This window comes from Panicum virgatum, chromosome 3K (assembly GCF_016808335.1).
Source record: "Panicum virgatum strain AP13 chromosome 3K, P.virgatum_v5, whole genome shotgun sequence".
In the NCBI taxonomy this organism is placed as follows: domain Eukaryota; kingdom Viridiplantae; phylum Streptophyta; class Magnoliopsida; order Poales; family Poaceae; genus Panicum; species Panicum virgatum.
In genome coordinates this window covers 17174375-17188859 of record NC_053138.1, presented here as the reverse complement: position 1 = coordinate 17188859, position 14485 = coordinate 17174375, and the positions used below count along the sequence as shown (strand labels likewise).

Sequence of the window (14485 nt, the reverse complement as noted above, 5' to 3'; positions counted from 1 at the left end):
CTTGGATATGGGTAGGGTATATATGGGTAATACCCATTTTACCCACGTACCCGTTAGTTAGTTCTTTTCTATTCTCTTATTCTCTTATATTTCGTAGCTCTACTTTTGACATGGGGCCCCACGTGCACGTGTAGCTACACTGTTTTACACAGAGTAGCTGCCTGGTTATACTGAGTCGGCTCCAACAAATTTCAGTCAATTTTGATAAAATTTTATAATGTGAACGCGAGGTTTTATTTTCAGGATCCGGCTCTTGACGTGGGGCTCACGTGTAGGTCTAGCCACATTGCTTTGCACAGAGTAGCTGTTGGTCATTCTGAGTCATTTTCAACAATTTTAGTCGATTTTGATAAAATGCTATAGTGTGAACACAAGGTTTTATTTTTAGGGTCCGGCTTTTGATGTGGGGCCCACATATAGGTCTAGCCACACCGCTTTGCACAGAGTAGCTGCAGATTATACTGAGTCATCTCCAATAAATTTTAGTCAATTTCAATAAAATTTTATAGTGTGAACGCAAGATTTTATTTTTAGGATCCGGCTCTTGATGTGAGATCCCATTACAACCAATAGGCCTATTGTCTACCCATTGAATTATCCATATCCATTGGGCAATTATCCACTCATTTGGGTATAGATAAATGGGGGATGGGTAACTTGTGGGTATGGGTACGGGTAACCCACCCCTACCCAACGGCAACGTGACCCCCTCGCCCGGCCGCATCAAGAGGCACCTCAAGGCTCAACCACCCTTGTCCGCTTGGGTCGCCTCCATCATTTTGGTGTTGTTCCCCTGATCGGGCGTCTCAAGATGTACACCAGGACGCAAGTTCATGCTATCTTCAGCTGATGCAGACCACATCGGTTGCCACATCGGTTGATGAGCAATCATGCTTTGATTCCATTAATCTAGCACAATTGTACAACACATGTATTGACTTTATGTCCACAGGTAGTGGTGACATTCTAGGAGAAGAAGATAGCAGATGGTAAAAATTACTCATTTTTCAAACAAGAATGAAGATGGTACAAAATAATGGTCCAAGTTCCCTTCATTGATGCCATGTTTCTGGAAGAACTAGTAAATCCCACTGGAGTCTCAAGAGTTGTCATTAACCAATTCTACTTGTATCTTTCTTGACCTCTTTCTTTCAGTGTTTTGCTACAACTCATATGTCAGAAATGTTTTGCTGAGCTTCACGCCTAATTTAGCTGTCGGCTGAAGAAGTCATCAACGATACTGAAGGTCATCACCACTGACTTGGAAGTCATTTTGTTGGAGCAATCCACACTATAAATGTTGGATTGTAATTTGTAGGGATCAGATTACACATGTACAGAGATTTTTTATTGACATTGAGCTGTTTGTAATGGTTTGATAGGATCACTGTCAATTGTTAATCTGAAACACATATGAATGCAAAATCTTCAATGTGATGGCTGTGTTAAACAATTTGATTCTCTCTGACTTTATGCAAAAATACTCATGCCATAATTGTAATTTGTAATCAACCGCCATTTCTACTCTAACCATGTAACTGCAGTGCTAGCATAGGTGCATTTGTTCCAATCATGGTAAATCTGAACCTTAAAATGTGAGTGTCTAAGCATCACTAATTCACTATAGATAGAATAGAGGTGAAGACAGACGGATCACAGATCAAAGGAACATCTAAGCCGAGAAATAGCATCCATGGTGTTCACACATCTAACTGGGAAATAAAGGATGGTCGCGGTGTTTACTTTTTTTAGAGTGCCATGGAAATCAAGTTGCCAGTTATCAATTGAGAGAAAGCCCTCCGGCTTTTGGCTCATCTTTCTCTCACAACTTGTACATGCGTCTTGAGCCAATGCTTCATGGACCTACACCCACTACTAATAAAAATATTTTGTTTATTTTATTGCACAGGGTGATCATATATTTGTACCCTAGCTGTAATCAACCATTATTCATAACCACAATCACAAATATGGCATCAACCTTCTCTAAGCCTACAATGAGTAGTGCTAATTTAGATGCATTGATTTCAATCAAAGTAAATTTGAACCTTAAAGGGATATTTAGGTGTCACTGTTGATGAGACAAAGGTGAAGGTGCATGGATCAAATTGAACATCTAAAGATGAATAAGACCAAATGCAATGTTTTTTTAAGGTGGGTAGCTAGTTAAATTGCCGATTAGCAATAAAGTGAACAAAATTCTAGGTTTCGGCTTCCTTTAATAGTGGAACCTATTGAGAACTAAAATGCAATTATGATTAACTTTCTGGGTGTTAGTTGAGTCAAGTGACTCGAGACACTTATTAGACCAATGTCATTTTTGGTATGATTATGTCGGCGTAACGGGATCGGAGGTATCCTAAGCACGGACAAAGTAGTGGGCGTGGGCCTCGGCTGTGTCCATGAGGCCCATGAGGAGGATTAAGCGGACCCACAGCATGGGCCGTGGGCCCCGAGTCTCCCTGGGGAAGGATCGGTACCCCCGAAGACACACGTCATCACCAGGCGGGGTTGCTCCTTCATCGAGAAGGAATCGCCTGGTGAAAAGGATTTTTATCGCACCACGGAACGGCCGTGATGCAGGTCTTAACTGCGCCGCACTGCTGCCATGACGCGGGGCCCGAGAGGGGCATGGCTTCCCCCCTAAAAATACCATGATTACGGAGGAACCTTATCAGCAGGCACGACAGAAGCCGGCTCAGGGTGACGCACCCCTGAGCCGCGTCCCATCAAACTGACGGTGGACAGTGGGGTGGAGCCCGCCTCTACCACCACCGTCATGGCACGACCCCACCTAGGGATGCTCCGAGCTGCGAGTCGGGGTGGGGAGGAAGCAGGACCCCAGGAAGTCGTAGGTCCCCGAGTGGGCACTAGGTCTACCCCGAGATACCTCGACAGACACCCCGGGTAGGGATGGCAACGGGTATGAAATATCCGCGTACCCGCGGATACCAAACCCGACGGGCGCGGATACGGGTATGAGTTTGTGCCCGCGGGCACGGGCGCGGGTACAACTCTAAACCAAATGGGTATCTTCAAACGGGTTTGAAAAATTAATACCCGAATCCGCAAACCCGCAAACCCGCAAACAATGACTCTTGTGATGTATTATGTATGAGACTAGTTCATTTATTTGCTAAGATTTATTTGTTTCCTCAAATAAATGGTGTTGACGTGTTGCTTAATAGGTTATAATTTATTAATGCTAAGATATAGAGGTGCATATTAATATTTATATGCTATTAAAATGTGCTTGTGTGCTTGATTTTCTAAAACTTGCGGGTATCCGCGGATAGCGGATACGGGTATCGTTTCCTACCTGTTGCGGGTTGCGGGCGCGGGCGCGGATTTTAGCACGCGGGTACGGGTTTATGAAGTTGATATCCGCACGGATTTTACCCGTTGCCATCTTTAACCCCGAGAGGCGTCAGTAGGGGCCCACCCGACGGCCCCTCCTAACAAGATTACAAGCGCCCATTGCAGGGCGAGCCGTTCACACACCGCCAAAGGGGTGTGCACACCAAGCCAAGTATAGGGTGTAAATAGGATAGTAGTACATTATGTAAAAGACAGATTTTCTTGGCTCAACCAAAACCCTAGTCACCCAGCGAGCACAGGAGGAGGAATCAGTCCACAAGCCTTATTCAGACAACACTCACACTGGACATAGGGTGTTACGCCCCCCGACGGCTCAAACCTGTATAAACCATTGTGTCCATTGGTCCCGACACAAATGGAATCCTATTGCGTGTTACACTTCTGGCCAAATCTCTCTAAACAGGGTTCTCTCGAATCTCTGCTAGCTGTACTCACCCACCGTCGAACTGGATGCAAGTTAAATCGCCGGTTGTCATTACATCAAAAAGCGTTCAAACTTTTGGTTTCTTTTTCACTTACATATTGAGTATGAATTATGAGAAGTATAATACAATTATGATCAACTTTCTCCCTCATAACTTTTACATGTGTGTTGAGCCGCTGCTTTGCGTGGACACACATCACTTCTACTTACAAAAATAATTTGTTTATTTGTTGCATGAGTGCTAGAATACTTATACCTTAATTGTAATCAACCACTATTCATACCCCAATCAGAATTGTGAAACCAACCTTCGCTAAGACTACAATTTATAGTTCTAGCGTAGATGTCTTGATTCTAATTATGATAAATATGAACCTAAGATATTGTCTAATTATTACTACAGCTCGGATAGAGGTGAAGCCACCCATAGCGTTTTTTGGGTAGAGTGCTAATAAGGAAGCCAAATCACCAGTTATCAATACAACAAAGAAATCCTTTCTACCTTCTTCCATATTTAGTGGAACATGTTGAAAACTAAAATATAATTCTGATAATCAACCTTTTTCCTCATAGTTTTTACATGCGTGTTGAGCCACTCTCCATGTGTGGACGTGGACCCATATGTGATCTGCCTATTTTCTTGCATTGGAAGCTCACATATTGATAGCATAATTGTTACAAACCACTATGGTGGTAACCAGCTTCTCTAAGCCTTGAACCAATTCCATTCATGGTAAATCTAAACCTTAGAGGATTGTATCTAAGCATATTATAGATTGGACAGAGGTGAAGATGCACATATTGCATTGAACATCAAAACGAGAGTAAGCGTTAGCATTTTGGTAGGTTGACGAGGAAGTCACGTCATCGATTACTATTTTCGCGCACGTTTTTCGAAAAGAGAATCTCGTACGCATGAAGTACTAAATGAAGTCTATTTGTAAAATTTTTTCAGGGATGAGTGTAACTTTTCGAGATGAATCCAATAGCGGTAATTAATTGATGGTTTGCTACAGTGATGCTACAGTAACCATCCTCTAATCGCGCGGTCAAAGGCCTCATTAGATTCGTCTCGCGATTTACGCGGGGTTGTGGAGGTGGTTTTGTAATTAGACTTCATTTAGTACTCTAAATTAGTGGTCAAAATGCTACAGTAATTTCATGGAAAGAAACTAAACACGGCCAAAAGACCCTTTAACCGGAGGGTGCCGAGCAAGTCACGTCATCGGTTATCAATAGAGCAGAAAACTGCTCTAGCTTTCGGCTTCCTTTTTTAATATCTTTAATGGGGTCATCAAGAACTAAAATACAATTCCAACTAACTTTGCAGCCCACAGTCTCGGCATGCGCGTGAGTCGGTGCTTCGGGATGCGCGTATCCACACCGCGTTCCTCATAGAAATAATCTATTTATTTATTTTGTTAGGCTGACCACAGCGGAGGGAGCAAGAGCAAATTTGCTTCATCCTCGTTTCCCACGCCTTCTCTGTCTACAGTGCCAAATAGTACATCTACAGTGTCAAATAGTGTATTTGTTTCTTCATTTGCTCCCTCCACTGTGGACGGTCTTACACGTATCCTCGAGTAATAACTGGGTTTTAAACATTTGTTTAGTTTATAAGGCCAATCTTAGTGGGATTTTATGAGAATTTTATAGCATTAATTAGATGAATACCTAGCAAGTAAAAATGCTGACATGGCAATCAAATTAATAAGAGAGAGGAGAAAGCGTTTCTTCCCCACGAAACGATTCCGGCGGCGTTTCCAAACCGATGAAACGCACGTGAAACGCGCACTGAGGGCTTCCAGCGTTTCATGGGGCGTGCATCTGGGCGGGTGAGATGTCCTGCCAGGGGGGGTTCTTCCCCAGCTCGGCAGTGGCCCGGCAAAACGCGGCGGCGGCTTGGTGAAGGGCCGCGGCGCCGGCACGACGACGGGCGGCGGCGACAACACTTGTCCACCGGCGCCTCCCCCAGATGGCCTGGACGCATCTCACCTCCCGCTGCCATCTCCGTCGGGCTACCGCGCCCACCGTCGGCTGAGGCCCACGCGCCCCGCCGCCTGCTCCACCACCGCAGGTCCGGCGGATCCTCCACCCCCGACTCTACTCCGTCGCCGCTGCGTCCTTGGGGTCTCACACGCGGCTGCTTGGCGACGTAAGTCCGCGAGCCCCCCACTCACCTCCTCGGCACTCGCTGCGGTTTTGATTTTGGAATTGGGGCTCTAGAACATGTGCAGCAGTGGCAGCGCTTGGGGGCCGCGAGGAGGTGGCTTGCCAGCGGCGCCGCGGGAGGTGGCTCGCCAGCGATGCCTCTGCTGCGCCTATGCCGGCGCCAGTGGGGGAGGTGGCTGAGCTGGTGGAGGTGCCGCTGGCGCAGACTGGTGGGGAAGGCATCGCCGAGTGCGAGCTGCTGCGCTGATTCGTCGCCGAGGTGCTATTCGTTTTGCAGGGTGACCAAGTAGATGAATTCCAGCCACTCTGTGAAGGACAGAGCGACAAAGCAACTATCGACATGTTTCAGTTTTGCTTGCTGACTTGCTATTGTCTCACCGGAGGAAAGGACCTATTATGTTCAGGGTGAAAGTTTTTGTTAGTTGCTGCCTCTAAACAATATTATACTGAGATGTTTCAGTTAGAATTGTAGTGCCTAAATTCCAGAGCTCGTAGAACAATACTGAGATGTTTCTATATGAATTCAAGTCTGAATGTTTCAATTCCATTCAAGTGTGAGTATTGATATCCGTGTGTGAAAGCTTGATGTATATGTGTGTCAAAGCGTGTATCTGTTGGGTGTGTTTGTCGTCTCTCTAAAATTTCAATTGTGAATGCAACTTAAAAGACCTTTGAATATTTATTTTTATTTTTACTATGATCATGTTCTAGTAAGCAAAAGAAAACAAAAAATATAGACCAAATGGTGCAGCAACTGACGAAAAGTTTAGATTTGACTACATAGTTTGTATGGCACAAGTGATCACAACACCATGCAACAATTAAATATTAAGACTAGCCTATGAAACTGTGTTATGAATTTGTGCATTGAGAGAGGATATTTCATCCCGTAAACCAAGACTATGAAGATGATGTGTCATTCTTGAAAACACTCCCATGAAACTCCCTGCTGAAACTGGCCTAACCTGACACATAACCTCTTCAATGTGCACAAATAGTGCCCCTTAAAATATGTCCAACAACTTTCGCAGCGACCATACATGTGATGATGCGGATGTGTAATATCAAATGCTAGCTAGTAAAAGTCCCATCACGACGGCGTCACCCCGATCTTTGATTTTTTTTTTTGAAAAGATGGTCTTTGATATTTTGATATCTAATCACGTGGCCATCCAGCTCGATATTCGATAGAGGCAACCGCGTCGTGACTCGTGAGACGATCTGGAACTGGAACCAAATCTGATTGAGCTTCAAAAAACTCGGGCTCGGGGGACTCTAGGCGCCCATGCCATGCCGCCACCAACCCGAGAGCCTGAAGCCGGCTGATCTGAAGCCGGCTGATTTTGGCTGATTTAATAGTATTCTGTGAGAGAAAACAAGCCAAAACAAGTCGAATCAAGCCGGGACAAGACAAGAGAACAGGGCCTAACCCGGGTGGCAGCAGCAGATCTGGATCCAACACGCGTGCCGCCCCCCGCGCCCCTGTTTGTTTTTTGTTTCCCAGTTTCCCTCCGTCGTCGTCCCCCGTTCGTTTTGTTCCCCGGCCCCGATCCAAACCAACTCCTAGTCTCCTACTCGCGCACCACCACTCTGCCTGCCTGTCTGCCAGTGTCGCGGTCGCGGCTCGCGCCGTGCGTGCCCTCCCGGTCCCCCTCCAGCTTTGCCGTCGCCGTTGCCCGTCCTAAATAAAGCCGCGTCCCACGTTGCCTTAGGTTTGCCCCCACCACCCCGCCTGCGCAGCAGCGGCGTCACACTCGGCGGCTCCCCTCCTAAATCGCTCTAGCTCCTCGGCCTCGGCCCCCGCCACCTGCTTCGCGGGGGAGAGGAGGAGGCAATGGCGGCGGGCGGGAACGGCGCGGCCGGCGGCGGCGCCGACACCAAGGCGGCGTTCGCGCAGATCTACAACACGCTCAAGGAGGAGCTGCTCGCCGACCCCGCCTTCGAGTTCACCGCCGAGTCGCACCAGTGGATCGACCGCGTAAACATACCCCCGCCCTCCTTCCTTTTCTGTCGCTGCCTTCCTTGTGGCTCGGGGGGGCTTCCTTGCCGCGTCGCCGCGGCAGACCGAGTCCTCCTCAGGCTCCGCTAGAGATTCCAGCCCGGATCGGCGGCCGCTGTTTGCCCGAGCGACGCCGGGCTCGTGTGGGAGTAGAATTAATTTAGTTTTCCACGTGGACGTGGGCGAATAAATGAGGAACAGAAGCGCTGGATCACGGGTAAATAAATGAAGCAGGATTAGTACTCTGGGAGCTGCTTATTGCTGCTGTTTAGTTTTTACGTGGGCTGGAACGGATCAGCTAGTACGGACTGAAACTTCCCCTTCAGTTGAGCAGGGGTTGACTGCATCTGCTGCTACCAAACGGACGTGAATTGCAGCTAAAACCACAGCAGAGCTCATAAGCTGTGCAGTTGAATGTAAACAGTAGTAGTACCAGTAATTAATGAATTTAAACACTTAAAAGTGGATATTGGGTCTTCATAAGCACACGGATTACTGTTAGTTCTGTTAGCTAGTACTTTTGAAGTGCATCGCTTATTTAACATTCTCTTCATCTTCTCCCTTGAACAGATGATTGACTACAATGTACTTGGAGGTGAGGGGATTATTCCGACTTGCTTACATTTACATCATACGAGAAACTAGTTACAGTTCTGATTCATAGTTGTTGTTCAATGGCAGGAAAGTGCAACCGTGGGCTCTCTGTGGTTGACAGCTACAAGCTGTTGAAGGGTGCTGATGTTCTGGGCGAGGAGGAGATGTTTCTTGCTTGCACTCTTGGCTGGTGCATCGAATGGGTAATGTTTGATTTTTCCCTACCCGCCTCCTCGGTGGTGTTACGAACAATAGCTAGCTGTAAAGCAACCAGAGCTGACCCAGATCTCTTCTGTATTTACAGCTTCAAGCTTTCTTTCTGGTGCTTGATGACATCATGGATGAGTCCCACACTCGCCGAGGCCAGCCATGTTGGTTCAGGGTGCCTCAGGTTAGTGAAACAGAATTCTAAATATTCTGCTTGCCCATTGTGCAGTAATTTCCATGCTGATCTCTTCCCAATTCTTGTCTGTTAAGTAATATCTAAGATGCATTCTGTTATGCAATAGGTTGGCTTCATTGCAGTGAATGATGGGATTATCCTTCGCAACCATATTTCAAGGATCCTTCGGCGCCACTTTAAGGGCAAACCTTACTATGCTGATCTCCTCGATTTGTTCAATGAGGTAACTATATGTTCTGATGTACATCTATATATAGCCCAAGCTTTAAGATTATAACAAGTCCTAATTATGTTTTCTTGTTTTCCCAGGTTGAGTTCAAGACAGCTTCAGGTCAGTTGCTTGACCTTATCACAACTCACGAGGGAGAAAAAGATTTAACAAAGTACAACATAACAGTGTAAGTTAATACCCAATGACTTTGGGAAATCCTTTGTTTGCATATACAATTATCGCTCGAACAAAGTATTTTTCTCATATTATTGTGTTTAGCTTTACAGAAATGTTTTTTTTTGCATTAGCATATCTTTGGTAATTCTGATTCTGGCTGTAACCTTTATTTAATGTTGATTCCATACAATTGGAACTATTGCAGTCACCGGCGTATTGTTCAATACAAGACAGCCTACTATTCATTTTATCTGCCGGTAATTAACCTTCCATTTCTATTTTTGCATATACTATTTTCTTATGATCTCCATCTAGATGATCAATACAGACGCATTGTTACTAATATGATGCTTTAACAAAAGGTTGCATGTGCACTGCTGCTCTCTGGTGAGAATTTGGACAACTATGGTGCTGTAGAGAACATTCTTGTTGAAATGGGAACGTACTTTCAAGTCCAGGTAACCTTTTTTGTCTGCTCATAGCAATATGAACCATTTCCTGCCACAAGCATTACTCTATTTAACATAATATGATTGTTCCCTTACAGGATGACTATCTAGATTGCTATGGTGAACCCGAATTCATTGGCAAGGTTAGTGCATTTATGCGTTGGATTAACTTCAATGAACTTTTTTTTTGTTCTTGTTATCTGATCAAGTTTTATATAGATTGGAACTGACATTGAAGATTACAAATGCTCCTGGCTAGTTGTGCAAGCTCTCGAGCGTGCTGATGAGAGTCAAAAGCACATTCTATTTGTAAGTAATCTGCAAACCACTTCTCGATTCTTTTGAGGACTGTTGTCTAAACATTTCATGTCCTGCAGGAAAATTATGGCAAGAAAGATCCAGCCTGTGTGGCAAAAGTGAAGAATCTCTACAAAGAACTCAACCTAGAGGTTTATCTTTACTTTTTACCCTTGATGATGCTTTGTGTTCATCTGTGGATTGTTATTGCTTGTTCAAGTAGGGTTACCATAAAACTGATGCGTTATTTTCACATTATGCTCATTTTGATGGTTGATCTTAGATGTATGTGGTACTGAAATGGTACTTTCAATGGATGAAGTTGCAGCTACATGGCTGCACTTTTTTGTTACTTCCCATAGTCCAAAAATATGTGACATGTCCGAACACTAGAGGCCATGACCAAGTCTTGACATTTTGTTTAAAATTTTGTTCCAGGCTGTATTCCAGGACTACGAGAACGAGAGCTACAAGAAGCTGATTGCTGATATTGAAGCCCAGCCGAGCATAGCTGTTCAGAACGTACTGAAGTCCTTCTTGCACAAGATCTACAAGAGGCAGAAGTAGGGTGCTCTTGGATAGGGAGCCAGCCGTTGCTCTATTGCATGCTTGACAGATAACTGGAGTTCTTGGTCCGAAATGTGGCGCTTCTAGTTCAAAAATTCGATGTTGTATGATGTGCCTTGCTGCTCTGGATAATAACGAGGCAAGATGCTATTTCGGTTTGATGGACCGCATGCTGTAGACAATACATTGGTTGTTTCGTTATTTGGATCCTTTCAAGTAATTTGACTCTCTCTCTCTCTCTCTCTCTCTCTCTCTCTCTCTCTCTCTCTCTCTCTCTCTTGGGTTGGCACTACCCTCCAAAGTAAATTCTAAGCGTAAATCCAGGATAGCCTCTATCACTATCGAGGAAATTAGTAATAGAATCAGGTGGAGTGGTGAAACTAAATTGACTTTGGACGCGATCGAGTGCTGATGCTAGTTACTCGAGGAATGCAAAGGAGTGTAGGAAAATCCCCGCATCTTATATGACTTTTATAGTTTTATTCGAAAAAAGTGTAGTGGAAAGAAAATTTCCATTACAGGAAAACTTTACAAAACCTAAACCCCAGGAGCTTGAGCAACAAACATTTCTTCTTACTCTGCGCAATAAATTAAAATGATTCTCCAACATGTTCATGTAATATTTGTGATCCCAATAAGGAACAAGTGAATGTTTTACAGCCTGTGCCTCTTCTAGTCTTCTTCAGTTCGGATGATGCAAGTCCAGAGAGACTGTCAGTTTGGGGGTAAATGATGCAGACAACTTTATGTGCGTTAACAATATTACAACAAGTATCTGCTTGGAACTATGTCATTGTTTCAGCATACTGTAATAAAACAAGTGACATTTCATACATGATGCCTGCCTTTTACACCAGAGATCAAGATATATTTGCTAAGTTAGCATATCTGAAATTCCCCCTTTTTTATTCCCCCTTTTTTCCAGGCACCTAAACCTAATTCGATTGGCTGGGAATCCAGAAAGTTAGGGCAGTGGATGCAGTTGCAAACATTGCTCGACGAGGGGCCCACTTCAAAGCTGTGATAGGACCAATATGACTGTTCCAACAAGCAATCTGCAAAAGAAATCTGACATTAAGACAAGCAACTAAACAACTTATATTAAAAGCCTAATTAAAGAAAGCACCTCTTGTACTGTATTGATGTTCCAAGCGTGCAGGGTTCCATCACCAGATCCTGCAAAACCAAACATATTTTGTTTTCACCAATAGCTTCACAATGCAACAGGTAATTGTTGCCAAGGTTGATTCATATGAGCATATAAGACACTACTTTGGGTAATGATGTGCCAGAACAATGCTTGCCCAACATACTACCATACCATATGGTACGATGATAACTGCTGCAATTTTTTATTGGTCATTAACACTTGAGAGGCAATATAGGTGCCAAAATCATTAATCATGTTAATAAATATTGATTTTCACATGGTTGGTCAGTGACAAAAGTTGAAGGCAAATAATATACTGGTGAATTCTTGTTACTTGCTAGATCTCATCACATCACAAATAATATATAAAAAGGCAGAGTTGGAGGCAATTTAAAATTTGAGCATTGTTATAGGCCTTAAATGCAGGAAACTAAAGGGCGTTTTTTCTTATGAACTAGCATATGTACCGGGATGTAGTTTTACCTGAAATTACATACTGGCCATCTGGAGTGAAAGCAGCTTCATTTGTTACATTGGGAGATGGTTCTAAACTAAAGCCACACTTCTGCAAATTACATTGGGATATTGACAATATATCAACAATAGAATGTAAGGATATCAATGATAAGAGCAGCAAATGGCGCACCACAAGGAACAGTATCTGAAGCAAAAGGAGTCATGATAATTTAACTGACCTTATCCCCTCCATATGCATCCAGAACATAGATATGGTTGTTAGTGGTTGTCAAAAGCATAGACTTGCCGTCATTGCTAAATTTGATGTCAGAAACTTCAGCTGTATCTCCGCCAACCAAGAAAGTATCAAATGGACCCTGAAATTGGATTATATTCCCGAGATAAATATTTTACATCCCTTCCACAAATATAGGATTCTTCTATATTATGTTCATTAGGTACCTTATCATATGATCGGGAATCAAATAACTTAATAGCTCCACCTTCCATTGCTACAGCAAAAACAAGTCCTTGCTGATCATATGCAACAGAAGGCCTGCCTCGAAGTCTTAGTATGCCCTGAAAGATAGATGGGTAAACATGAAACATGAAAGATCTTGGAGGATAAATAGTATCTTTCATCTGATAAATGTAAACTAAGCATATATGGTTGCTATTGTGAGCCAAGTTTGCTGAAGATTGGTAGCCAACCTGACAAGCATTTACACGAAGATCCCAAATTCTGACACTGTGATCAAGTGATCCTGACATAAAGCTATCATTGACGGGTGACATACATAATGAGACAACCCTGAGATGAAAAGGGAATACCACTCAGCATCTCCTAAAAATTTCTTGCTACGAACAAGAAATGCAGACAGAAAAACAAACAAACCTGTCTTTGTGCCCTTTGAAGTATCTTAAGCAACGGTTGTCATACAATGACAAATAATGGAGTGACTCTGCAGACTCTAGATTGTATCTTGGTAAGCATAAGATAGAACTTGGATGATGAGTAAAACAGACACGGTCAGCACCATGTTGCCTATGATATGTAGTCTTTAGCAACCTGAAACAATCGTCAGGAATTTCTAGCACTGATTACTACAACTGTTGTAGATAGAAAACTTAAATGGTGACTTACTGAAAACATGGAACAAAGCAAACTTCTATCAACCATGGAAAACAATAAAAGGACTAGCGAAAACATGGTATCAAAGCTAAATTGCTGTATAAGCTGATGATTCAGAAAACACTAAGACTGAGCAAATGTTGTCTGACAGCACAAGTACATCACATCTCTAGCAATATGGTCAGCACGACAGAAAAGCACCACGAAGGCACTATCCATGTATATTTATCAATTGGGTTAAAATCGGCCATCAGCGAACATGCTGCATCTACTTCAATAGCTTGTGAGGGTTCAGTAATATTGATTCTAGCATCAGCATATTGAAAATCTGAGCCTCTTAACGATAGGGCACCCCGTAAAATCACATCTCGACACAAACTGTGCATCGAATCAATCGGTACAGCCAACCTTTTCCCGACCAGATTTGGCAATCTCACACATCAGACTCACATTACAACTAAAAAAAGTTGGGATAAATCAAGCAAGGCAGCGTGCTCACGTCGCGGTGGTGATGTTGTAGAGTCGTATGGAGTCGTCCTCGCTGGAGGTGACGAGGAGATCCTCCTTGCGGTGGAAGTCGAGGCAGTTTATCTTCCCGGCCTGGAGCCGAATTCGAGCAGACACCACGGTGAATAAGTACGGAGCGGAAAGTGACGAGGTGGGTAGGTTGGGGATTTTAGCAATAGAACTCACGTAATCAGTGAACACCGCGCCGATGGCCATGCCGTGGACGATCTCGTCGTCCAGCTGCGATAACGCCGCCGCCGCCGCCGCCGCCGCCGCCATATTGTCGGCAGTGGCGGCTGCGACAGTCGAATCTGCCGCCGCCCGGATTTTCGATGTTTATGTTTCTCTCCAATCCTCAATTCGATGTGCCTCTTTTTCTATTTTTCTTTTCTTTTCTAAAAAGACAGAAACTTACAATTGGGCCGTCAGTTGTAGACAGTGATAGTTGGGCCCGTGGGCCGTAAGGGCTATCAACTAGCGAGCTCTAGTAAGAGACTCCGGTTCCTCTTAAAAAAAAGTGAGAGCGAGATCAGTTGGTTAGATACCTTGTGGTGGAATTTATCCATCTG

General features: G+C 44.1%; 3 protein-coding genes across 3 annotated transcripts; 2 read left to right on the top strand and 1 right to left on the bottom strand.

Moving 5' to 3' along the window:
• Positions 1 to 2913: 2913 nt before the first annotated feature.
• LOC120700662 lies at positions 2914 to 6557 on the top strand. The gene is made up of 3 exons (XM_039984910.1): positions 2914 to 2923; positions 5655 to 5957; positions 6043 to 6557. The coding sequence occupies exons 1-3, from the start codon at positions 2914 to 2916 to the stop codon at positions 6219 to 6221; spliced, it is 492 nt and encodes a 163-aa protein (XP_039840844.1). The 3' UTR covers positions 6222 to 6557.
• Positions 6558 to 7682: 1125 nt separating this feature from the next.
• LOC120697960 (farnesyl pyrophosphate synthase) lies at positions 7683 to 10891 on the top strand. Its single transcript, XM_039981354.1, has 12 exons — positions 7683 to 7952; positions 8544 to 8568; positions 8655 to 8770; positions 8872 to 8958; positions 9077 to 9193; positions 9280 to 9368; positions 9564 to 9615; positions 9721 to 9816; positions 9906 to 9950; positions 10027 to 10116; positions 10185 to 10256; positions 10543 to 10891. Exons 1-12 carry the CDS (start codon positions 7809 to 7811, stop codon positions 10669 to 10671), a joined length of 1062 nt encoding a protein of 353 aa, XP_039837288.1. The 5' UTR covers positions 7683 to 7808; the 3' UTR covers positions 10672 to 10891.
• Positions 10892 to 11270: 379 nt separating this feature from the next.
• Positions 11271 to 14278, bottom strand: LOC120697959 (protein ANTHESIS POMOTING FACTOR 1-like). The gene is made up of 9 exons (XM_039981353.1): positions 14103 to 14278; positions 13909 to 14009; positions 13173 to 13346; positions 12989 to 13088; positions 12740 to 12856; positions 12517 to 12654; positions 12305 to 12386; positions 11798 to 11847; positions 11271 to 11726 (listed from the first exon to the last, which is right to left on the bottom strand). The coding sequence occupies exons 1-9, from the start codon at positions 14193 to 14195 to the stop codon at positions 11607 to 11609; spliced, it is 975 nt and encodes a 324-aa protein (XP_039837287.1). The 5' UTR covers positions 14196 to 14278; the 3' UTR covers positions 11271 to 11606.
• Positions 14279 to 14485: the final 207 nt, after the last annotated feature.

Bases quoted from the DNA above. Each gene is read 5' to 3' on its own strand.
- LOC120697959 (XM_039981353.1), bottom strand. From the start codon at position 14,195: ATGGCGGCGGCGGCGGCGGCGGCGGCGGCGTTATCGCAGCTGGACGAC. The intron at 14,010-14,102 runs GTGAGTTCTATT...ATTCGGCTCCAG, and splicing joins GCGCGGTGTTCACTGATTAC to GCCGGGAAGATAAACTGCCT. The intron at 12,857-12,988 runs GTTGGCTACCAA...TCTATCTTTCAG, and splicing joins TTCGTGTAAATGCTTGTCAG to GGCATACTAAGACTTCGAGG.
- LOC120700662 (XM_039984910.1), top strand. The intron at 5,958-6,042 runs GTAAGTCCGCGA...CATGTGCAGCAG, and splicing joins ACACGCGGCTGCTTGGCGAC to TGGCAGCGCTTGGGGGCCGC.
- LOC120697960 (XM_039981354.1), top strand. From the start codon at position 7,809: ATGGCGGCGGGCGGGAACGGCGCGGCCGGCGGCGGCGCCGACACCAAG. The intron at 7,953-8,543 runs GTAAACATACCC...TCCCTTGAACAG, and splicing joins CGCACCAGTGGATCGACCGC to ATGATTGACTACAATGTACT. The intron at 8,959-9,076 runs GTTAGTGAAACA...GTTATGCAATAG, and splicing joins GTTGGTTCAGGGTGCCTCAG to GTTGGCTTCATTGCAGTGAA.